Consider the following 25003-nt stretch of genomic DNA (forward strand, 5'->3'; position numbering starts at 1 on the left):
GGACCATTTCTTTCTAAGTAACTTGTATCACTTGAAATACCTATATTTGTAATTATTGGTGGATTTTGTGTAACACTTTCTCCCCAAAGGCTCATGTGGTTTTAGGTGCCTTGGAAAAAAAATCAAACGACAGGAGACTGTAGAGCACTATTTTTGACCCGGTGTAGCTGTTTGTCAGCAACAGGGAGGTGGGTGGAGGTGGAGAAAAGGATTTTAATTTCTGAAAATAATGTGTGTGTAAGAGTTCCTAGATTGGAGATAACATTCAGATCTCCTTTCCCATTATTGAGGACACATCTTTAACTGGTTATTCTCAGGCAGGTAAACAGCATGAGTTACAAAAAAGATTCACACGGGCTATAGGAGCATTTTATGGTTTGTGTGTCCATCCCCTCTCTCCAGCCAAATAACCCTCATACATCAAATTACATAGCAGTTTCAAAGACAGAACCTATTATCGTTAAGTTGGAAGGAAAGTTCAAGCCGTGGTCATGGAGATGAACGCTGGTTTTTCAGGTTCCTGGTGTTTTTTCCAATCCATCATGTTTTAACAGGTAGAATTTGGTAGTTTCCATGGAAAGAAGTAGCTCCAAAATAACTATAAAAAGTGTCCTGATTCCTTACGAACTTTTGATTATAATCGTCATTCCTAGAGAACAACATTCCATTTCTGGGATTCTTTTAAAAGTGAAAGACATGAGAGATGGAAATTCCAAACAGGCCGATTCTACCAGGCTCACTTAAGAGAAAACTCACAAGTGACAACTGGAGAGCAGTCCCCAAATTATTTACTTTGATGGCTTTGTAAAGCTGTTTGGCCCTGGTGGCTAAATCTGTGTCCCAGTTTAAATTCACTGCAATTAAAACTGATTTACGTGAATGGGGGGGGAAGGGTATTAAATATCTAAAGTAGTCCCAAGTTAATCTGCAAGTACTGCTTCTTCCATTTAATGTGTGTCAGCTTGTATTGTTTTTGTCAAGTATTTTATAGACAAACAAAATATGCATTAGACTGCGTGCGTGTGGATCTTCTTGAATGGAAAGGCTTTGAATGTTTTTTTCTTTTCCACGTAATATATATTTTAAAAGTCTTATCCAAACTGTAACCACAATATAAATATTAAAAGTAAGATGGCAGTGGTTACGGTGAAGTATAGGAGAAAGGTTTATTACTCTCCGACAGCAGTGAAAGTGAATGAGAGAACTACTCCCCTAGTGTAACATACATTTTCCTTGATCACCCTTATCTGGAAGCATTGTATTTAAATAACCTCTCGTGTTCCTTGTGTGATAAATGATAAAACAATTCACGGTGTTATAAACCCTGGAAAACCTTTATCCTGGTACAGTAAACCACATATTTGTAGCTGCCAGTAAATTCAGGCAGCTTTTATATCGAAATTCTCTTAGCCTAAGGCCAAGTCATGCTGCTAAATATTGCTGACCACTTTTTCTTTTATGGCTTTCATGTCACTTAGCTATTGAAAGTAAGATGGATTTGTACTATTTCTTCACTCTAGTGTGCTTTCGCTACACCCTAGGTCTACCAGGAGAGGCCATTGGAGGAAGAACGTCACGTGACAGAGGGGTGCCAATGTTATTCTTTAAGGGTGTCAAGACCCTGTCAGTTTGTGAAATAAATATTGGGAAACAACGAAATGCAAAAAGCGACCTACTACGACAGCTCTGCAATCTATGGTGGCTACCCCTACCAAGGAGCAAATGGTTTCACTTATAATGCTAGTCAGCAGCAATATCCTCCATCTTCATCACTTGTGGAAACTGAATATCATCGACCTGCTTGCTCTTTACAGTCACCTGGCAGTTCTGTGTCCCACCATAAGACCAATGAAATCAATGAGAGTTGCATGAGGACCATCACTAGCCAACCCATTCAGCCCCCAGTTATTTCAGAGCAGCAACAGCCTCCAGCCCAGCAGGCAGCACCTCCACCTCCACCCTCTGTCTCACCACCTCAAAATGCCAGCAGCAATTCTGCCCCAGCTAACACTACCAAGAGCCCAGTTATTAACTCACCCACCATGTCCAAACAAATATTCCCATGGATGAAAGAGTCTCGACAAAATACAAAGCAGAAAAACAGCAGTTCCAGTTCAGGTATGAAATGTATTTACATTATAAGTGACTTACTTAGTCTGGCAGGCCAAATTGTGGGATCAAGTATTTGTAGTTTGTCCGAGATATGTCATCTTTTAAAAAAAATATTGTGGGAGTAATCTTATTTCAAATATAACTTTTTAACCATGTATCTTCTAGAAAGTATTTCAGACTGCTTTAAAGTGACTTTGGTAAAATGCTAAACTCAGCCTTGCAAATTATTTCTAAGTTATTTAGTTTCCAGGTGTTTCTATTTTGTAGTGTCTAAGGTTGATATAACATTTGCCTCTTAGTCTATAACATTCCATTCCACAGGTTATGTTCTTTCTTCTATTAAATCATGTCAACATCTAGAGGCCTAGACCTCTAGCCAGAGGCACATCCTGAATATTTTGTTGGCATAGTGCTATTAGAATAATAAGACAGTGACCTAGCTCTGCTGAATTGTAAATGGAATAAAATAGCTCATAATCATCTGCAGTCAGGATCAATGCTTTACTTATACTCAGAACCTATTCTTATTTTAGCAGACTGGCAAAGTTACAAGTCTGGTAAACAAAGATCAGTTATGAGTAAAATAAAGTTAGGTCCATAAAAATATTACTGGGGGATTATAGTATATATGGAAATTATTATTACACAAGTACACCTAAATCGATAACACAAACTTCTGTTCCCAGGCATTTTGTTTATATTTACCACTTCCTACATTTCCTGTGTACTGTGGAAATAGATTCCAAAACTTTGGCAAATATTTTCTTTCATGTATTTCTTATGGTTTGATAATGTTACCATTTAGAATGTTGTATGTCATGTATTATTTTATTCATAACAGCAATGTGTGTTTATATATATATATATATGTATACATAGTACATATATGTTTATATTTATGTGTATATATGCATGTATATGTTTAGAATTATATTTTTGTTTGTACATATGGGACATGTGCACATGAGTGTGAGTGTGCATACAAACACACACACAGAGTTCATGTGGGTATGATGAGATTTTCAGACCATTCTGGGGGATTCCATTCATGGAAATATCTAAATCCTCTGGACTGCTTTGAGGAAACCAACAATAATATATAACATTTAATCAGACTTTTGCATTAAAGAGTTCATAAGACTCACTTTTAAAAAATCTTTTCTTCTTGTATAAGGATTATTTCAGGTAAACTACAATATTTGGTGCTGTGTTTATTGAGGCAGTTATAGTCATATAGTGACACTTCAAAGGTGAAGGAAAATAATGGTGAGCCTTTCAATGCTTTTAGCCTGGCATATTTTAGTTATAGAAAGAAATATGTATGTTTCACTAGGATATTTGTATACCAGAGAGCTGGGATCTACAGACACTAATCCTAGCCATGGCTTCTATTGTTTCTGGTTACTGTGTTCAGGTTCCACCATGTTGATTGTATTCTTTGTGTGATTTACATAGGTGAGAGCTGTGCTGGTGATAAAAGCCCTCCAGGGCAAGCCTCCTCTAAAAGAGCACGTACAGCTTATACAAGTGCCCAGCTGGTAGAACTGGAAAAGGAGTTCCACTTCAATAGATACCTCTGCAGGCCAAGAAGGGTAGAAATGGCTAATTTGCTCAATCTCACAGAAAGACAAATCAAAATATGGTTTCAGAACCGCAGAATGAAATATAAAAAGGATCAAAAGGGAAAGGGCATGATGACCTCTTCAGGAGGACAGTCCCCAAGCAGAAGTCCTGTGCCTCCAGCTCCTGGGGGGTATTTAAACTCTATGCATTCTTTAGTAAACAGTGTTCCCTATGAGCCCCAGTCTCCTCCATCATTTAACAAGCCTCATCAAAATGCCTATGGCATCCCTGCATCATATCCGGCTCCTCTCAATAATTGTCCGCCTCCTCAAAAGAGATACACGGGGACAGCAGCAGTTACTCCTGAATATGATACTCACCCTCTTCAAGGCAACAGTTATGGAAATCCACATATACAGGGAAGCCCCGTCTACGTGGGGGGCAACTATGTGGACACCATGACCAATTCTGGGCCTTCCATCTTTGGTCTAACTCATCTCCCTCATCCTTCCTCTGCCAACATGGACTACAGTGGGACTGGGCCAATGGGCAATAATCACCACCATGGACCTTGTGATCCACACCCAACATACACAGACCTTACTTCTCATCATCCTTCTCAGGGAAGAATTCAGGAAGCGCCCAAACTCACCCATCTGTAACAGACATGAGTTACTAAGTGGAATGAAGTCCCCAACTTTTTAAAAGTACTTCCCACCCTTCCCTCCCATCTCCCTCTATTTTTGTTTTTGTTTTGTTTTGTTTGGTAAAGCGTTCTATAGTTTACGTGACGTAGCAATATTTGTTGCTTGAATTGCTCTATAGTTTCAATAGTGGATATTTATCTTCTTGAACTGTAGCCTTGTGTCTCGCTTTGGGAGTATACATAGGCTTTATACTTTACTTCTACACTTTTATCAAAACAGGGTATATGAACAAATTTTCTATAACAATAATTCTGAAATGTGAATTTGTTCGTACAAATTGATTGATTGATCCCACGGGGAAGCAATTTTTTATTGCACTTCTTTTAAATAGCGAGAAAGAAATCAAAGGCGCTTGAACAGGGGCTCCCTGGACAATTATTAATACGTGTTAAGTCTTTCAATGTGTGTATGCTGGTGAACATTCAGATTTATTTATATTTTTTTTAAAACATTGAATAATCTAAGTGTTTAAAATTTTATTTATCCCCATCTGTTCATATTTATATATATATATATAAAATTCTGTACCATGAATATTCAGGAGGTATTTACCTGGCCGTATGTTAGATGGCATATTGGCATAAGTAGGAAATATCATTTGAAAGGAAACTATTACTCCTTTATTTAAAAATATAATAATGCAATAAAATCTGAAAAATTGATCACAAATTGAATAATTTATGCTTGTAACATCCAGCTAAATGCAAAATGTGTAAACCTGAAAAGACTAGATTTGTTTTGAAAGTTATACATTCCTTGCTGCTCACATTCTGACAAAAATAAAGTTTTTATTCTGAATAATAAAGAGTTAAGAAACGGTTATTTGTTCAAAAAGACCCAAACCATGTGATCACTAAGTGAACAGATATAGATACACACACACACACACACACACACACACACAAATATCCGATACCCAACCCACGTAAACAGCCCCTTCTGTTTTCCTTATCAAGGTTTTAAAACTGCAGTGAATTGGCAAATCCCAATATGTCTTATGAGCTGTGACAATTTCAGCGTTGAAAATACCAAGGATGCAAACGATCCGCCTTTTGTGTCCATAACGCTAGGTGCTGAGCTGCCGGCATGCTTTACAGGCACTGCTATTGGGAGGATATTTTTGTCTGAATAATATTTATTTGGGTCAGAAACACAACCACGTTTATTTCGCAAACAGCACTGCTTCACATAAAGCTCGGGTGCCCGCGCCGAACAGAGTGATTCCTGAGACAGTGCTCGTAAGGGTAAGCTGGTCCTTGGTCTAGGGATGTTGGATTTCGCCATGTTGGGCTTTTTTTCCCCCCTGCAGGAACCCACTTCACCAACAGCCGTCCATATGGAAAAGGCTCTTCTCGCCTCTGCACTGGAGGGACCTTTGGAAAGCTTGGAGCTTTCTACTCCCACACTTTTCCTCCCAGGGTCAGAACAGACAATTCATCGCCTGTTACATTGTGCCGGGAGGAGGGGGAAATTAAATAAAGCAAAGAGAGCTAAGAATAAAAATAAGATAATGCACATGGATATTTTGAAGGCACAAATTAAAAAAAATTAATAGTGAGAAATACAGTTCATCACCCCACTAGAGAAGAAACCAGAATAAACCAGCAGTTCAGGTTTGTGTACACTTTTCGGAAGCAAAGCTTGTTGTTCAGGCTCATAAACAGGATTACAATGTAGTTCGGGATATTTTCTTCTCAATATGTTGCTTCCTATTCGGCTATGGTTTTAAAAAAAATGACCCGATTTATTATTTTTTTCATTTTTGTTAATCTGGTTTCCCACCCCACTTCACCTCCTCCCTTTTTTGGCCTTGGTGGGGGAGGGGAGACAAGTGGGCTCTAGCTTTTGGTTAAAAAACGCAATTTTGCAAAATACTTACTCTCTGCATGGTTTTCGATAATAAATTAGCAAGGTATTCATATGCAAGGCTATTCCGATAGGAATCTGTATTAACTGGAATCCAGAGAAGCGAATCAACATACTAAAATAAGATTTTTATTTCATAATACTATGTGACCTTATTTTTAAAATTCAGACTATAAATCAGGAGGGACCTTAATAGATTCGGGTGAAATATACACATGTATGTATATAGACACATAAACATATGCCATGTAGATATTAACCCATGCTGTTCAGTATCTGTGTCTTTTTAATGCACAGGAAAAATGTCGCCATTTTGGTCTCACTCTAAAATATTATTAATCGTGAGTCTTTATCTTGTTCTGAGAATCATCCTTGCTTGAAGTTTGTTGAAAATATTATAATGTATCCACGAATCTATATATAAGTGTTCTGCAAAATATATATATAACATTTCAGTCAAAGAAAACGATTTTGTATGTATTTATTTTGTATACATATATATGTATTTATACCTCAACTGATGAAGAGGTTGCCTAGAATCTGTCTGATATTTTTCATTGAATTATAATATATATTCAAAACTGACCTAGGATAGAACATTAATGAGAAGAGGAAGAAAGTATCTTTTGGCAATTGATAAATCCAGAAAGGATTATTTAGGAAATGTTTCTGTTTTATTTAAACAACTCTTGTTTTAGGCAGGTTAAATAAAATCAAAGGAAATGTCAGAATCTATGAATTCTTCATGTGTTGCTTCTTTTAGCACAGATAATTAAATTTATAAAAATATTAGAAAGAATTTGGCTTTCCACTCCCCCCCCATTCCAAATACATATATGAGCGTAATTTCCCCTACTCTTTCCAGAAAAAATATATATCATACATCTAGTTTGTTTCCATTTTTAAATCTCTATACTGGATTTTTTTTAAAAAATCTATTGATTAACACATATTTACAAAGGCAGAGTAATAGATTTTTACAAGTATTTTGCAGTTGACTGTCCGAAGAGAAAAACCTTTTGTTCCAGGTGGTTTTTGTATTATACCGATCCACAAGAAAATAAATAGGATAAATAAATAAATAAATAAATGTGCAGAATACCTACACCCACACGGTTTTTACTTACAAAGGCTGGTTACACTCGAAATCTCCCTCTTTCTCTCCCTTTATTGTTTTTTTCATCCTACTGTTAATTCCAATATTTTAAAGTAAAAATAACCCTCAGCACCAAGCCAACTAGAAACGTATATTCCCACAGTACTGAGAATAACCCTGTAGCAGTACATTTTAAAAGGAGCCTTTTTCCTTGTTTACTTGCGTTTCTTGCTCTCCTTCTTTGCTTGGTCACATTTGATCTTGGAAAGAGCAAGAAGGTTTAAATGTGTTCTTAAGGGCCAGTAGCTGTCAAACCTTTTGGCGGACAAGATTGATCACGCACAGGCATCACCAGAGCTTTGTTTGTAGTAAAAGCAAGAAAATTAAACCCCCAGCATTTTCCAACAGCATCTATATTTATAAGGCATCCCTTTTGAGGTATTAAATGACAAGTCTCGTTCTATATTTTATTTAAACAACCTAACAAAACAACCCCCCCTTTAAAATGCCCCAACCCCATTCCTCCTTTCCCAGCCTTTCCCAGATATACTTCATCTTGTGGATTTATTAGCTTCAGACCGAAGGGTTTTGGTCAGTCTTGGATAGAGTGGAGGTCTAATGATCAGTTTGTTATTTGAACCGCTTACAAAGATTCTGGCGATTCCTTTCAATGCAATTCCGAAACAGAGCAGCTATTGCCAGCGCGAGGCTGATTTGGCTTCCTTAGACTAAAAAAAAAAAAAAAAAAAAAAGCACAACAATGATGTTTTTCATCTTGAATATAAAATGCTACACGAAACAGATATGGCCTGCGTGCTGTGGAAAAATAAAATTCAGGATGTCTTCATTGTGTTTTAATAATAATAACAACAATTAATAATAAATAGCCATTAGCATCATACTTTTACCACTCTTCTCGATTTGATTGGAAAGGTTGTTTCAAAGCCTCAGCGTTCAGTAGTTTAATAGCTTTGTAAGTTGTAAATCAAAACGATTGTAAACAAAGCAAATGCTTTTGGCTCATACACAGTCATTCAAGTTAGAATCCTTGCAGCATTTCCCCCCTGACGTATTAATATTTATATATATATCTGACACTACCTTCCAATATATTTCCCTGCAATTGAACATACTCACCAGACCCCGTCTACTACGGTTATTAAGTAAAACATGTCAGCAGAAGCGAGTGTAGTTTACAAACTAATGCACTAGATTGCTTAGAATATTTACAGTATATCTATATCTATATGGTAGAGATAGAGATAGATAGATATATTATAGTGCACTTCTGTGAAGTCAACTGCAGTGAAAAGTCATGACCATAAAGCTTTTTCTATGTTATTCTTCCCATAGGAGCAAGGCTGCTGCGGAAAATCCTGCTAAACAATGAGCTCAGAGATCGGCGGCCAATTGTTCTCCATACTGTACATACTCTCTCCCCCCAAAGCAAAAGTGGCATAGAGATGCCAATTCGGGAGCAGTAAACTAGCTTAGGGGGAAGTGCTATTCCCCGGGAAAAAAGCAGGACTCTCTGCCAGTAACTCCTGCCTGGGTGCAACTTCTTATGTGGCTGAGATGTGGGGGCCCCAGGTGTCAAAACTTTGAAGATTAATGGATTACTTTGTTAATGACTCAAAGCGTCAGATTGAGGTGCTTAAATGATTTGCGAGGTGCAAAGCGTTTTCCTGACAGTCCCAAACAATGAGATGAGTGTGCGGGAGGAGACGAGAGGGGCAGCAGTCTGCAGGACAAGCAACCACACACACACATACACACACACACACACACACACACATACACACACACACAGATCATTTCAGATTAGGACGCAAAGCCGATAGATACAGATATATAATTTTCCCCCTAAAAAGTGTAAATAAAGCCTTTCTGGCCCCCAATGAGGCGTTCCTTCCCGACTTTTTTGGATCAATCAAACAGACAGTGGCTTCTTTTGATTAAAGCCCAAATTGTCATTGGGCAGAGGCAATCATGTGACAGCCAATTCGGTCCAATTTCAACCTTGTCTCCATGAATTCAATAGTTTAATAGTAGCACGGTCCCCATACGGCTGTAATCAGTGAATTAGAAAAAAAACACCCCACCAGCGATCTTCTATGATATATTTTTTTCTTCTCTCTCTCCTTTTTCCTGGGCCTTTCCCCCCTCCCCCGCAAAAACCCTCAATAAGAGGGAACTTTTTCTCCAAGGGGGCTGCGAGTTGAAGGCCATGAATTTCGAATTTGAGCGAGAGATTGGTTTTATCAATAGTCAGCCATCGCTTGCTGAGTGCCTGCCATCTTTCCCCCCTGTCGGTGATACATTTCAAAGTTCATCAATCAAGAACTCGACGCTTTCACACTCGACACTGATTCCTCCTCCTTTTGAGCAGACCATCCCCAGCCTGAACCCAGGCAGCCACCCTCGCCACACCAGCAGCAGCCGTCCCAAGCAGAGCCCCAATGTCAGCAGCAGCAGCCCGGTGCCAGCCGGCGCCCTGCAGCCTCCGGAATACCCCTGGATGAAAGAGAAAAAAGCCTCCAAGAAAACTACCCTCCCGCTTGCTTCGGCCTCAGCCTCAGCCACTGGACCAGCCTGCCTAAGCCACAAAGGTCAGTTAAAAAACTTTCCCCTAGAGCTAGCTCTTTTCCTTGGATTGTTACTTTCCCAACTTCACTGGAAATGGTTTGGAGGAGAAGGAGGAAATAATCTGGTGGGCTCCACAGTGTTATTAAAACCCCAAACTTTCCCTAACTTGTTTAATGTGGGATGATTTATCTGAGTTGGAGCTGACCTCCTCTTGTCTTGCTGTCCTAGAGTTAGGATATTTGACAGTAATGAAGAGTGATAGATTGCTCCTGCTCAGCTAAGCAGCTGATGCATTAATTATAAATTGTAGTATGGCTAATATAAAGTTTGCTCTGGTAGGTTTGGGAGCTAGATGCAATAATTTTATTGAGGTGGAAAGGGGTCCACAGTATCGGGAGCACAGGAGTGCAACACAATGGATCTACTGCAGCCAAGGGCGGCCATTTTGTTGCAGTTGATATTTTATGCTATATATATATACATATATCTTTCCCCCCTCTGAGGTGGAATGTGCTGGGATGCTAAAATTCAAACTGTGCATTTATCTGTTTTTACAGAGTCTCATGAAATCCCCGACAGTGGGAACGGTGGATCTAGGAGGCTGAGGACGGCTTATACCAACACCCAGCTTTTGGAGCTAGAAAAAGAATTTCATTTCAACAAGTATCTCTGTAGACCAAGGAGGGTTGAAATAGCAGCTTTGCTGGATTTGACTGAGAGACAAGTAAAAGTCTGGTTCCAGAACAGAAGGATGAAGCACAAGAGACAGACCCAGTGTAAGGAGAACCAAAACAGTGAGGGGAAATTTAAGAGTCTGGAGGACAGCGAGAAAGCAGAAGAGGAGGAGGAGAAATCGCTCTTTGAGCAAACCCTCAATAATGTCTCAGGCGCTCTTTTGGAAAGGGAAGGTTACACTTTTCAACAAAATGCACTATCTCAACAGCAGGCTCAGAATGTACACAATGGAGAGTCCCAAAGTTTCCCAGTTTCGCCTTTAACAAGCAATGAGAAAAATCTGAAACATTTTCAGCATCAGTCACCCACTGTTCAAAACTGCCTATCAACAATGGCCCAGAACTGTGCAGCTGGCCTGAACAATGACAGTCCTGAGGCCCTAGATGTCCCTTCTTTACAGGACTTTAACGTTTTCTCCACAGATTCCTGCCTACAGCTTTCAGATGCAGTTTCACCCAGTTTGCCAGGATCTCTGGACAGTCCTGTAGATATTTCTGCTGACAGTTTTGACTTTTTTACAGACACACTCACTACAATTGACTTGCAGCATCTGAATTATTGAGAAATTAAAGACGTCCTGTCGCCAAGGGTTATGGCTTGTTTCAAATTACTTTCTTTTATTTTTCTTTTCCTGGTCAGTATTTTCTGTTTTTTAATTCCCTTTACTGTGTTCCAGAGCCATTTTTACTGTTTCTTATGAAGTTTTAATTGTGTTCAGTTTAACCTAGCCACATTCTAGGTCCCTCTATGAAAGCAATATATGAGGCCTGTAAGAAAGTGATCATATAGAATTGTATCTTCACTTTCTTTTTATTTTTGTATTACATTAGGATGCGTTGTCATAAGTATTTTTGGTAGAATAAATTCTTGTTTGCTACAAGTAGCTTTCTTCTCTCTCTCTCTAGACTCAGACCATAAGTGGTATTTCCTCCCACCCCCCTCTCTTTATTTAACTTCAGAAATGAAATTAAGACATTCTGGTCACCATCTCTCTCCTTTTGGTAATTTAATATATTTATTAGAGAGAGAAAAATCACATTTAATTTTTTTATTGCAAAGGTTCTCATAAGTCAGGTCAAAGTACCCGGTGATTCTCACAAACAAAATAATAACTAAAAAGCCCACAGAGCTCACATAAAGATTTCTTCCTTTTAATGCACATAACAGGTTATTCTGTGTGTGAATACAAGTCTTGGGTTTTCTAAACTGTGACAAACACCATACATATGCATCTTAGCCGTTACAGACAAAATAGAATCTATTGTAAATGGGGAACGTGCCTGCTATAGAACCTGGCTCGTTACAGGGGTGGAAGGCTCTTTTAAAGCATCCTGTTTTTCTATAACTCAACGTTTAGGTGTCCAGCAAGTCGTTTTCTGAAACACTTCTTTAAAAATAAAAATGCTAACAAAGTACGCCTCGGATTAGCTCCCATGTGTTGAAAGGTCCCAAGAAAAGATATCTAAAAAAGAGAGGAAATAAAAAAAATGTTATTATCTAAAAATACATTTAGGATGGGCTTAAATTCTTAGTGCCATTCTTCAGGGGATTTCTGCGGGGTCCAATAACAAAGAAAGTCCCTTTCTTTTTAAACCGGTTTGCGGTGCCAAGGGTTGATCATTAAAACTGGAAGCTAATGGTTAACATGTTTAAATTTCAGTTGAACCACTTCAGCGGCCCACTGTCCAAAAATGTGTTACTTCCTCAATTACAGCAGTAAAAAAGCTCATTAAAAACTCCAGCTAAATTGGTAAGAATATTATTGATGTTAATCACCCAGTTCAGAAGGTGAGCGTTTTTTACTCTGCTAAAATCAAGCAACAGATGCTAGCAGGTAGTTTTGCTGCCCACAGATCCTTGATTATTCCGGAATATATCTGAAACACAGTGAATGGATTCATTTGTCTCAAGTACTTTGTTTCCATTTCATTTGAGATGTGTTATTTCTCTGATCCGCAACACGTTGCGGAGCTGAGATGCGTGGGCAATAGCTGGAAGGGGTTGGATGCAATTCTTCCTACACTCATAAATCACACTCTTTCTATGAATGAGAATGTCATCAAAGAGATCAATGGCAGGAACACATGCACAAATAAAAATCCTCTTACGTATTTGCCGGAGCCGGGGATCCCCGTCTAAAACCATTAAGTTAGAAGGCGTTTAGTCATAATTCATTTTTATTGCTCGTTTAAAACAACAGATTGGCTAAGCTGCGGATGCCACAAAAACCTCGGGCCTGCTTCTTTTCTTTCGCTGCTTCAGCACTTTCGCTTTTGTAAGAGAGCAGTTTTCGTCGAGTATTTTAACGCCTGTTACAGGGTTCCAATGGGATTTAATTGTTAATATATGATTGGCTTTTAGATATTTATGTATGATGTATATACAAAGTGATGTCATAGCATCTTCTTAAATGAACAGAATTGTTTAGGAAAAGACCAGTAAAAGTCTCTCAAGATATATGTAAAAGCAATATCTGTAAATCTACCTGAGATAGAATTCCTCTAAGAAACTCACTGTAACCCCTAAATCTTGAGTGTGTGAGAGACACAGAGTATTGTTTGGGGAATGTTCCAAGAATGCGCATCAGGCGCCAGAAATGCTTCAAGGCTTGAATTGCTGGAGATGCAAACTCGACTTTCTGCAAACCACGGTGGATCGAACCCACAAAGGAGGCAGGGTGGGGCTAGCGGAAAGATTTGACCGTTAAAATAGCACAGCTCTGAATTTTTGTGTGTATTTGCGACCGTGTCTGATGGCAACTTTTCTAGTTGGGGGGATGAAGAGGTATTTATCCCTGGTGTGTCCCCTTCCCATTATGTTGCACTGTGGCTCTGTAATGGCAGCAGCATTCGAGGCATTAGAAGAGAGACAATGTAACAAAAGACGCGGATTTCTTCAAAACAATGGTGCAGAAACGAAGGGAAACAATTTAAAGGAAGCAGAGGAGAGTAACAGAGGAGCTGTTATTTGGCAAAAATGACGGGTAAATATATAGAGAGGAATTATATGTGCAGATAGATTTGCAGATAGATTGATTTTAAATAGAGAGAAGTTTACTGTTCTTTTAGTAAACAATTCTGTTCTTTGAATATGATGGTATAACATCAACGATGTTTATAAATAAATTATACATATACGGTACAATAAATAGTTTTGTTAATCGTTAAAGTAGTGAAGAAAAAAAAACTGGAAAAAGCCATCTCTTTTATAGTTAACAGATACGCCAGCCTGTGTTAGCACCTGATTTGTACAGCGGTTATCACAACTGATTGACAAGAATTAAATAAGACAATATTGCAGCCAAAAAAGGTGAGCATCGTTCCATATATGCTTGCTGGACTTCCTCCCAGCCTCACTCATGAATTTTAAGAAATCCAATGTTTTCAAACGGCTATCTAGGCATGTTTGTAAAATGTAAATAGAAGGACAAATCTTTTTATGGATAAACTTAGGCGGGGGAACATATATTCGTTTTCCGGTGGCGTCAGAGCGGCTCTGGAGGTGAAATGGATACAAGGGTGGCCTAGTTGGAGCTTCGAACATTTTTGGTAACTTATCACTTGGAAGAGGATGTTGCACTTAGTATGTGTGGGTGGCTGGAGGGAGGGGGCTGGCGAGTCGAGGGGGAAATAGCCCTTTATATTTTAAAATACAAATAACAATCAATCGGGCATGGTGACAATGCAAAATCTGCCAAAGTCGAAGTGCATCTGCATAAATCCACACACAGTTCTCCAGGCTGAAAAAGACAAGAATAAAACTATTTGCGAAGTTACGTGGATGGCTCCACATGTTTGACTAGCTCTGTAACTGCCTGTATCTGTCTGAGCAGATAAGGTGAACGTGAAATCAAATGCCAAATACCAACTATCATCCATGCTGTTCTAACCATTGGTCCTATTTTCCTTGTCTGGAACAAGAGAAAGTTTTAGTAAACTCTGAGATAGATCACACAGGGTGGGGGGGGGGCACCTCTGCCAGCAGCTATCTGGTTACTCTCCCCTCTACTCTCTGTATACTCTGTGGTGGAGTATACAGTGACAAAGAGAGCCACCAAGTGACAAAGAGAATTAATTAGAGTTAGGGACTGCAGTGGCCCTTCACCTCCTTTTCTCTCCCCCTCCCCCTTACCCCTGGGCATGTCATCCGGTGCTTGGGTGTGTTTATCGTTAGGAACTGTCCCTAGATCTCATGCATTGTGTGTGTGTGTGTGTTGTGTGTGTTGTGTGTGTGTCAGGCGCCGCGGGACCCCAGCAGATGGATTGCAGAACCTGGAAAAGTTTCCAGCCTGGCCCACGTTTGCAATCGTCATCCATTTTCCTGCCCCCCCCCCCCCCCCCGCAGCCCCGAAACCGACTGAGCTCACGTAACCCCTGGTTAGCTGGGCAGAGCCCCAGATAGGGGCCGAGGCAGCAGCGCTCCGGCCGCTCGGCGCCCCACGCCTAGGCTCGGTGGCAGAAGCCGGGCGAGCCCGCCTGCCCGCAGCACAATGGGGTTAAATTACAAAAGCGCCTCATTTCCATGCTAATAACATCGGCGCGATGGGGAAGGGGATGGACAAGCCCCTTTAACTCTTGGCTGGTCGAGAGTGGGGCTCTGCTGAGGCTCCCGGAAAGGGGAAACCGGTCTCCCCCACCCAGCCCCCCGCATGCCCCCAGCCCCGAAACGCTGCGCGGGGCTCCCTTCTGCACAGCCCGCTTGCCCGTCCAGCTGGGCCCCGCACAAGGACCGGCCAGCAGGAGGGCAGGGGCGATGGGCTGTCCTGACAGCACCAGCAGGAGTGCCGCACTCTCGAGCCATCCGTGAAGGAGATTCACCCCGGAGCGGTGCTGGTGGTGGCCCAAATCCTCCCAAGCGCGCTCCGGGGAAGGGAGCGGCCACCAACTGCTCTGCGAGCAGAAAGCCTGAGAGCGCCTGTCTTACCTGGGCTCCTCCAGCTGGGTCTCCGAGCCCTGTAATCCATGCCGCAGGAGCACCCCCCTCCACCCCCCTCCAGAGGCGCCTCCGCCTCAGCTGCTGCAGGCTGAGCGCCTGGGCTCACACTGTCTCTCTGGCCCCGGCTCTGAAGCCCCAATGAACTGGCTAAGGGGAAGGGGGAGGAGGACGGGGGGGGGGGAAGAGGAGGTGGTGGTAGATCCGCGTCACCTTGATGGAGGAGCGCTCGGAATTTAAATGCCACTGGAACGGTGATCCATCACCAACAGGAGCAGGGAAATTTTAGCAGGAGGCTCAGCCATTGGCTGCCGTCCTCACGTGTCCCCCTCTCACTGTACATTCATATCATTTTTCTCCTGGCCCCATGGAGGAAGTGAGAAAGTTGGCACGGTCACCCAGGACTCCGAAGACCCGGTCACTCGGTGATAAATGGACACGGCGAGGATGAGTTCCTTCCTCGATTACCCCATCCTCAGCGGAGAGTCCGGGGCATGCTCTTCCAGAGCCTATCCTCCCCCAGATCATGGGATTACAACTTTCCAGTCCTGTGCGGTCACTGCCAGTAACTGCAACGGGGATGATCGCTTTTTGGTTGGCAGGGGGGTCCAGATAAGTCCCCATCACCATCACCATCACCATCACCAGACCGGTACCTTCCAGCATCACAACAACCTGGGCATGTCCTACTCGCACTCTAGCTGTAGCTCGGGATATGCCACCCAGAACTTCACCGCGGGTTACAGTCACTACGCACTAAATCAGGAAGCAGATGTAAGTGGAGGGTATCCCCCATGCACCCCGGCCGTTTACTCTGGAACTGTCTCATCTTCCATGGTCCAGCATCACCACCCCCACCAAGGTTATGCTGGGGGCACGGTGGGTCCCGCTCAGTACATTCACCCCTCATACGGACAAGAGCAGCAGAATCTGACTCTAGCGAGTTATAGTAATTCCTTATCCCCACTCCATGCCAGCCACCAAGAAGCTTGTCGCTCTCCTTCTGCAGAGACCTCGCCTCCAGCACAAACCTTTGACTGGATGAAAGTTAAAAGAAACCCGCCTAAAACAGGTTAGTCGTGATTTCAGAGCAGGGGGCTGTTTCTTTCCTCTTCCACTTTCTTTAATAAAACAAAACGAAACCAAACCCTTCTGCTTTCTGACCTAGAGTGTACAGGTGCCTTGTTGTTTATGGGTAAGGAGAGCTGAGACCACTGAGTATGGACAGGTTCATCCACCTGATATAATGGCAGTTCCATGCTGGGTTTTTATGTGGTAATATTTCTTGTAATTGGTAAACAACTTATCAAATTTCCTTTGATACACACTAGTGGCCGCCTTTATATTAGCACCTCACACTCCATCACTCACTGTCCCTCTTTTTAAGAAGTTCTTGTTCCATATCGTTTTACCTGTGTGCACATATTGATTATGTCACCTATATATCACTTATTGAACTTTTCATATACTTTTGCAGGGAAAGCTGGAGAGTACGGATACGTAGGTCAGCCCAACACCGTTAGAACCAATTTTACCACTAAGCAGCTCACAGAACTGGAGAAAGAATTCCATTTCAACAAGTACTTGACAAGGGCCAGGAGGGTGGAGATAGCTGCTTCACTGCAACTTAATGAAACACAGGTGAAAATCTGGTTCCAGAACCGTAGGATGAAGCAGAAGAAAAGAGAGAAAGAGGGGTTGCTACCCATTTCCCCTGCTACCCCGACAGGAAGTGAAGAAAAAACAGAGGAATCATCAGAAAAGTCCAGTTCATCCCCATGTACCCCTTCACCAGCTTCATCTACCTCAGACACTCTAACTACCTCAAATTGAAATATTTCTGGCCCCCACTGTTTTAGATATACGACTCCCACTCTAAAGCCACATCTTTAGCAAAGCTTTATTGATTTAAAGTATATTTTAATCTTTAGGTCATCTTTACGTCAATCAACTTGTTTCAAGAGAATTTGGTTTTAGAAGGCTCCCCAGCTGTTTAGTCTATGCAGAACTAAACAATTTAGTGGTTTCCATAATCAGGTTTCTGATGATCACTTATTCAAAATTCATATTTTTTTAAATTCCTGCTATTTGCTACAGAAGATTTGTTGGCACAGTTAAAAGAGTTCTCAGTAGTTCTCAGTAGAATAAAATTGCAAGGACATTTCTATATTTTTCCTTACATAAAGACAGGATATATGGAGTACATAACCTCATGAAGAGATGCACTATTGAAAGTGTTTACACAAATTATAGAACTTTCATCCTTTAATTTAATGTATTCTTTTTCATGCGTATGAGTTTGCTGGTTGTAAATACTTTGTCCAAGAGATTTATCTTTTTACAGATTTTCTAGAAATGATGTTTAGATAATCAGATTAAATAGGGTAGGTGCAGTCTCAAAGGTGGAATCCGTTTTATATTGTTACAACTGATGATCATATCAGCTAAATTTGTTAATGCCAATCAGATACCTCAAATAATAGGCACCATTTCTTTTAATGAACTGGAAGGAGAAAGCTTCAATTGCACTAGGTTTTGTAAACTTTGCTTGGTGTGCTCCCACCCCACCTCCCCCCATCTGTGCTGGATTATATGGGACCTAAGGGTATATTATCCAAAAGACCTGACCTACTCCTATTTTCATATTAATCATTCCTTAGACTTGATGTCTTTTCAACCAAATCGTCAATGTGATGAATGGCCAACTGAATGTATATTTTATGTGATTCGTGTATGGAACTTTGCATGATGCACAGTGCTTTGATGTACTTAAGGTACACTGAGTTTTATCAGTTGTCATTTGTGAGCAAACCATCTTCCTGATTTTCTGTACAATCATTAAAGGTTCTGAGATTCTGTAAGTGATGAATCCAGAGCAGAATTTACGGGTCCTAAAATGTCTGTAATAAATATATTCCCGTTTCAGGTATACTTGGTTTGGGTACTTTTTTTTGTGCCGTTGTTAATCATACTTAGCTCAACATTTCAGTTTCTTCATTTTCACTGATGTGGCCTTTGATATGCTACTTAATAAAAAGTAATTTCTCCTAATCATTACTGTGCTGAGGTCAGAACTCTGTAGTTCCTTTCAACCGTGCCACATCGCACAAGCCAGAGTCCTTTTTCATGTTTCACCAATATTATCTTTAGATAGTATAAGAAAACTCCCCTCTCTGTTGCAGCACGAGGGAATTTATGAACTAGATCTATCTTTTGAAACACAAATCCTAGCACTTCCTGGTTCAAGTGCTAACCTTTTCACCTCCAACTGAACGCTGACATATCTATAAACAGAGCACTCTTCAAAAGCAGAAACTGTCTTCAGCCAGTCTTTCTTCACATCGTAGGCCAATAGTTAAGAGAGTCACATTTCATTATCGCTAGTATAAAGCTGACCCAAGACATGCAGCTCCATTCTCCCTCCTCTTTACATTGCCAGTGACTTCTTTAAGACGTTAACAACCCGACAGTTGGGTGCTTCTTCTTCATGGAGACGGAACTCTAATGCTATACATTTGCACCTTATTTCAAAGAGAATTTCACCTCCAGGTGATACACACAACTTGTTCTTGCCAAAAAGCCCAATAATCTACACCAATTGGATGCTTCCACTGTGCATAAAACAAGTTCTTTCAGGCAAATTTTAGGAAATCCTGAAATACTTCGATTCAAGTTAATACAGTTTGCAGATTAAAAGAAAGCTCCCCTCTCCCCCTCCCCCTTTTTATTGACTATTTCAGGGCTGAGTACAGACATGTTCAGCTAGACATGTGAGGTATAAAATTGATGCTAGCTTTTGAATTTCAGCCCAAACGAACAAGTAAGATCTTATTTCTCCCCTGCACATTTGCAGGCGAGTTTTACAAAGGCTGGGCTGCCCATAAAGCGGCTGACTCTGCTTGGAAGCTCTATAGAGCGTCAACGACAATTTCTTCACTTCAGTGTCAAAAAAGACAAGCCTTGATTTGCACGCGCGTCGGCCATATCAAGAGGACAGAGATCTGGACTAGCACAGGGCTGTCTCCAAAGGCCCCTGTGAACGCAGCAGAACTTCAAAGCCGGGGGAGATATTTCTTCCATTCCCCCGCCTGGTTTATACTTTACCTTTTGTTTATTAGTGTAAGGCCACAAAGTAAAACAGATGGCTCTCTTCCCGATCCTTTAATGTGTTAAAGTGCCATTTGCATGCCAATGAGGTGATTTCAATATCGAAAACTGCATCCAAACACGTTGGAATTTGGTTCTGCAACCTGGCTCCCCGGCGATGGCTTAATGGAACAGAAAGATAGTACGCACTACACTAAATGTAGCAGTCCCTGCTTGTCGCTGCCGAAATCTGCAGGCAGGCGCGTCATTTCCAAAGAGCGCTTCACCTTTCCTCAACGAAAACCTGGGTATCTTTTTGCTGCCCAAATAGATTGCATCAAGGGGACCTAACAGGTCGGGCTTCAAAGTCTTGTCTTGGGCTTCGCTACAACAAATCGTTAATAAAGAAAAATGGAATGAAAATCTGTAGACTTCCGACGCCTGATATTTGTAACTTAAAGTAAAGAGGACGACATAAAATCATGGTAATAATAAAAGCATGATTTAACCTGACAAGGAGGTTCATTTTATTTTAAATCTCTTACAACGTTTGTTGTTTGTTTTTACTATAGTCTTTTTTTTAAGCATCCAAATGTCAAACGAAGTTTAGCATCTTTCTATAATACCGGCGTTCACCTTTAAAGTTTACTTTTGGAGGCTGTTGAGATGCTTTGGTGTTTTCCTCTGGGGCTATCAGATTGAAACAGATCAATATTTACTCAGTCTGAAAGGGTTGTTGAAAAGGCAGCTAACAACAAACTGCTTAGCTGCTCACCCCTGTTTAATCTCAGGTTCACCGAAAGTTCAAGCAGAAATGCATTCAGTGATGGGTCACTTTAGAATGAGTCCCAGTGGTTTATCTCAGGGCTCTGGTAAGGGCAACAATTACCGATTCAGCCTCTCTCTCTACGACAGCGGCAAATTTCCGATTATTCTTTTGCTAAGAGATGTTTACTAAAAACTTAAAACATTTTCTTCTCTTTTGCGGAGAATTTGCTCCCCCCGCCGCCACCCTTCTGTTTCGCCCTCTCCGTCAATTATCCGTAATGTTGGTAAAAGCACAAATACTGTAGCTATTAAAATAGATTGACATAGATTCTTAAAATAAACCCTTTAAAAGATATAATGAATTTTAAAAAGGTCTTTCAGAGACTATCTTTCAGGGAAAGCACTGCACAAGATTGAATGAGAGAACATTTTTGTTTCAATAATAGAATCGGGATCTTAATATCTATCTAGAGCTATCTATACGGAAGCCTGCGGGAGGAATTTTCAGAACTAATTTAGACATTTATTTGTCTAAACCGTGTGTTTTCATTCTCTTCTGATCCACCATTCACCAAATAATAATAATAATAATAATAACAATAATAATAATAATAATAATAATAAAACAGTTAAAAAACATAGATCCAGTAGGAAAGTGGTGGCCTTTGCCGCTAATTACAGCAACTCTTCAGAGGTCAAAGTTCACGTAATCACTGCATAAATGCATACTTAATTGGAATTTATTAGTCCTTTTCTAATGGCAGCTCACGTTTTGGACGTAGTCTTGAAAGCGTTTCCATGAGCATACTGGTTCTCAGGAATTATCGCTCATAAACTCGGGAAATTGACATGTTGGTTTCTTTTGAGATATACATTGTATAAATAATATATTTATATGACGAAACAGAAGCACAGCGTAAGTAATACTTATTCAGGAGCTAACGCTATGGCAGCGGAGGATAGATAGATAGATAGATAGATAGATAGATAGATAGATAGATAGATAGATAGATAGATAGATAGATAGATAGATAGATGTTAATCAGAGAATTTCATGATTTTGGTTTTAGAAAAAAAAGTATTCATAATATTTTTCGAAAATAGCTCTATTGTATTAATTTAGAAATTGGCTAGACATAGCCTAAGTACATTGATAAATAAATGAAGCGAATACAGCAATATTTAATGCATAATAATTGAATAAATAATAATAATATAATGTATCATAACATTAAGTCTTTCTTTCTTTCTTTCTTTCTTTCTTTCTTTCTTTCTTTCTTTCTTTCTTTCTTTCAAAAGCACACATTCAATATCTTTCCCGGCATGTTACTTAGCTGGTTTTCACTGTTTAGATTCCTCTTTTATGGCATATGTGCCATAAAATATTTCGGGCCATAGCGGGCTACTCTTCTTTCAAGCGCAGAACGCCTGTTATAGTCAAGGGAGCTTTTCAATAAAATAAACTAAAAATAAAGAGCCAAATCGATGTGCTTCTTTGTGCTTAAGAATTTCGGGACAAAACCGGTTTATTCTGATCACGTGAGTAGTCCTATTTGCCACGTAACTTTAAAGGGATTATCGGCATGAGTAATATGAACAGAATTTGGCCCGAATAAGGGATCTGCGCTATTTTTATAGGTTGGTAACATAGTTAAGCATTTACTACACATATTGTACATGGTGTTTCAATTATTATTTTACCAACTATCTTTGATCCCTTTTGGATTTCCTCGCAAGTGCATATCTAAATTTTGGAAAGGTAATCAGGATTATTGATTATTAGAAGTGTTCAGCTGGCAATCAACCTTTACCATAATAAAATCGAGATCCAAGGACATACCAGTTTCTTCGCAGGACTTCAGTTTAAAATATGAAATGAATACACTGAATAAAACTACCTAGCCAAAATTCAAGAAAAACAGCTTCCCGGACAGATGGTAAACAAACGACATGGAGGAAATCCGTATAGCTTTCTGTTTTACCGTTTGCATCCATATGATAGGTAGTGTGGTCCAATGGGAACCTTGGGTGCTACAGTTGTACCACGATTCGGGTGGAGATCTGAACACATTATGTTATCAGAACTCGAGACGTATGTCTTAAAACTTCCGTCGCCTTCTTTACTGTTGGGGCTTCCTTAGCAATCTGTAAAAAGAAAAGGAGGACTTGTGGCACCTTAGAGACTAACCAATTTATTTGAGCATAAGCTTTCGTGAGCTATAGCTCACTTCTGAATGCATCCGATGAAGTGAGCTGTAGCTCATGAAAGCTTATGCTCAAATAAATTGGTTAGTCTCTAAGGTGCCACAAGTCCTCCTTTTCTTTTTGCGAATACAGACTAACACGGTTGCTATTTTGAAATTTAGCAATCTGTGTTGCCATTAGTTTAACTAGCTATGCTTTTCTTCAAACATAGATTTTAAATTAAAACATATCCTGGGCTTCCATTTCCTGGACCATTTATTCCGAATAACCTGCACGAACAAAAAGCAGAACTTAATCACTGGGGTTTTTAAAAAATGAATAAAAGTTAAAAAAACCACACCCTGCTTTGAAGGAATACTTTGTGAGAATATTTTAAAAAGCTCATTGGAAAGTACAGCTGGCTTTAATTTGATCGTACAAAATGACATGTATAACGAAATTTCGTTTTGTACAGTAATCACAATAATAACTAGCTGACTTAATGCTCTCAGGCGCTGGGCTGCAGCCATTGTAGTCAATGAGATTTTCACCTTTTACTTTAACTGGGACCGAATGGCGTGTTAACTCCAGATGTTTCATAAAAGGTAAAGTACTATGTTAAGGCGTGTTTTTAAAGTGTAATTCCATCCAATGTTTAAACATGTATACATCAATAAATGTAGTGTAGCCTTTGAGTCCCAACTATTCATATAATATATGTTGTTATTTAAAAATATTATTCAGATGAAGGCATGTTTTAAATCTATTTTTAATCATAGATTTAAATTGTTTTATTACAAGTTACTCTTTTATATACCCCGAGTGTTATTTTTTGTTGTGAGAATTCCAGCCAAGAACACGCCTTTACAAACATCAAAAACCATGAAGGTAGCGAAAAGTTTTTAATACCATACACTAAGCTGGTTTTCTTTCAAGTTTTTTCTTTCAAGTTTATTTGCTTACAGTCCCCCCCCCCTTTTTTTTGCTCTAAGTGTAATAAAACTTCACAAACCTAGAATGGTTGTAAACCTTTGCACACCTATGTAAACTTTCAGATTGGTTTATGGAGGTGCCCATTGTTTAATGTAAATATTACCCGGCCCATATTCTCAGATTCTACAAGGATTCTGCACGGAAAAAAAGTGAAAACGAGCAGCAGCCGAGCAAGATATGCAGGGTGGCGTCCGCAGTAAAAGATGACTGGAGCGGGTATGCAGCAAGGGCCCGATCCTGCGCCCATTAAAGCTAATGGAAAATTTCGATTACATTCAGTGGAAGCAGATTCGGAACCCTCGGACTCCAGCTGTTACTACGCAAAGTCTTGAGAAAACACAGACCCCCCTCTGCAGTGAGCTGCTCGATCATTGCCTGAAGGTGTTCTTGCCTGTGGGAAACTTTTGACAGTCTAGCTTTATAAAAAGAAAAGGAGTACTTGTGGCACCTTAGAGACTAGCATATTTATTTGAGCATAAGCTTTAGTGAGCTACAGCTCACTTCCGATGAAGTGAGCTGTAACTCAGGAAAGCTTATGCTCAAATAAATTGGTTAGTCTCTAAGGTGCCACAAGTACTCCTTTGCTTTTTGCGAATACAGACTAACAGGGCTGCTACTCTGAAATCTAGCTTTATAGTCACTCCTAGAGTAGACTCCTACTGCAGACACACGTTGCATTGATTTCATAGGGCCGAATCCTGCTGCCCTGACTCAGGGACCCAATGGGATTTCTGCCGGAGTGAAGACTACAGGCCTTGGCCCACAGTGATGGAGGAAAGTGCTCAGCCACACAGTCTCAGTAGCCACCATTTCAAAACAAAACGAATGAGGAAGCATCTTCTAAGTGGTTCATCATTTCAGTCTTCAGAGCCGAAGCCGAAAGGAGCTAGAAAGACCCACCTAATGCAGAGAGGTTAAGTGTATTGTAGTCCCGGTTTTTTCTTTATATCTTTATAGGCCACTGTGTGATGACATTTAGAGGTCCTTTCTAAGCAGCTGTTTTCCCCAAGGCTCTGTGCCAATTGATCAAATTGGGGGGTGGGGAGGAGGTAGGGGAGTTATTTTAAAATGCAGGTCCATAGTCAAGAGGAGCTGAAACTAGGGCCCCGATCCTGCTATTTACATTAATCATGGGAGTTTCGCTATGAACTTCGGTGTGAGCAGGATCAGACCCTGGTATCTGAAGTTTAATGATCGACGCTCAAGAGGGGATAGAATTAAGGACAAGCCATACTATATGGATGATACTACTCAGATAATATGGTGATTAGGGCCCTATGGGGGATAGGGGGGAAAAGGGTTCACATCAGCGTCCATTGGTGGCTTCATGATTGGTGCATGATTGCTTTTCACCCAGAACCTCTGCTTTCTCCAA

General features: G+C 40.3%; 3 protein-coding genes and 1 long non-coding RNA gene across 8 annotated transcripts in view; 3 read left to right on the forward strand and 1 right to left on the reverse strand.

The window, feature by feature from the left end:
• The window catches only part of HOXA3 (homeobox A3), a 43798-nt gene extending 38611 nt beyond the window's left edge, over positions 1–5187 (forward strand). For all 5 annotated transcript variants that reach the window (XM_048838442.2, XM_048838443.2, XM_048838444.2 and 2 more), the window contains 2 exons: positions 1542–2118; positions 3568–5187. In XM_048838442.2, coding sequence (XP_048694399.1) covers positions 1659–2118; positions 3568–4337 — 1230 coding nt within the window. In that variant the 5' untranslated portion in view covers positions 1542–1658 and the 3' untranslated portion in view covers positions 4338–5187. The remainder of the gene's footprint in view (positions 1–1541; positions 2119–3567) is intronic.
• Positions 5188–8633: 3446 nt separating this feature from the next.
• HOXA2 (homeobox A2) lies at positions 8634–11275 on the forward strand. Its single transcript, XM_048838441.2, has 2 exons — positions 8634–9953; positions 10488–11275. The coding sequence occupies exons 1-2, from the start codon at positions 9572–9574 to the stop codon at positions 11225–11227; spliced, it is 1122 nt and encodes a 373-aa protein (XP_048694398.1). The 5' UTR covers positions 8634–9571; the 3' UTR covers positions 11228–11275.
• Positions 11276–11795: 520 nt separating this feature from the next.
• On the reverse strand, positions 11796–15765 carry LOC142071177 (uncharacterized). Its single transcript, XR_012667213.1, has 2 exons — positions 15589–15765; positions 11796–12127 (listed from the first exon to the last, which is right to left on the reverse strand). It is a non-coding gene; the product is annotated as an uncharacterized LOC142071177 (long non-coding RNA).
• A 207-nt stretch (positions 15766–15972) lies between these two features.
• On the forward strand, positions 15973–18524 carry HOXA1 (homeobox A1). Its single transcript, XM_048837134.2, has 2 exons — positions 15973–16669; positions 17075–18524. The coding sequence occupies exons 1-2, from the start codon at positions 16030–16032 to the stop codon at positions 17428–17430; spliced, it is 996 nt and encodes a 331-aa protein (XP_048693091.1). The 5' UTR covers positions 15973–16029; the 3' UTR covers positions 17431–18524.
• Positions 18525–25003: the final 6479 nt, after the last annotated feature.

Source organism: Caretta caretta, chromosome 2, assembly GCF_965140235.1.
Source record: "Caretta caretta isolate rCarCar2 chromosome 2, rCarCar1.hap1, whole genome shotgun sequence".
NCBI lineage: Eukaryota > Metazoa > Chordata > Testudines > Cheloniidae > Caretta > Caretta caretta.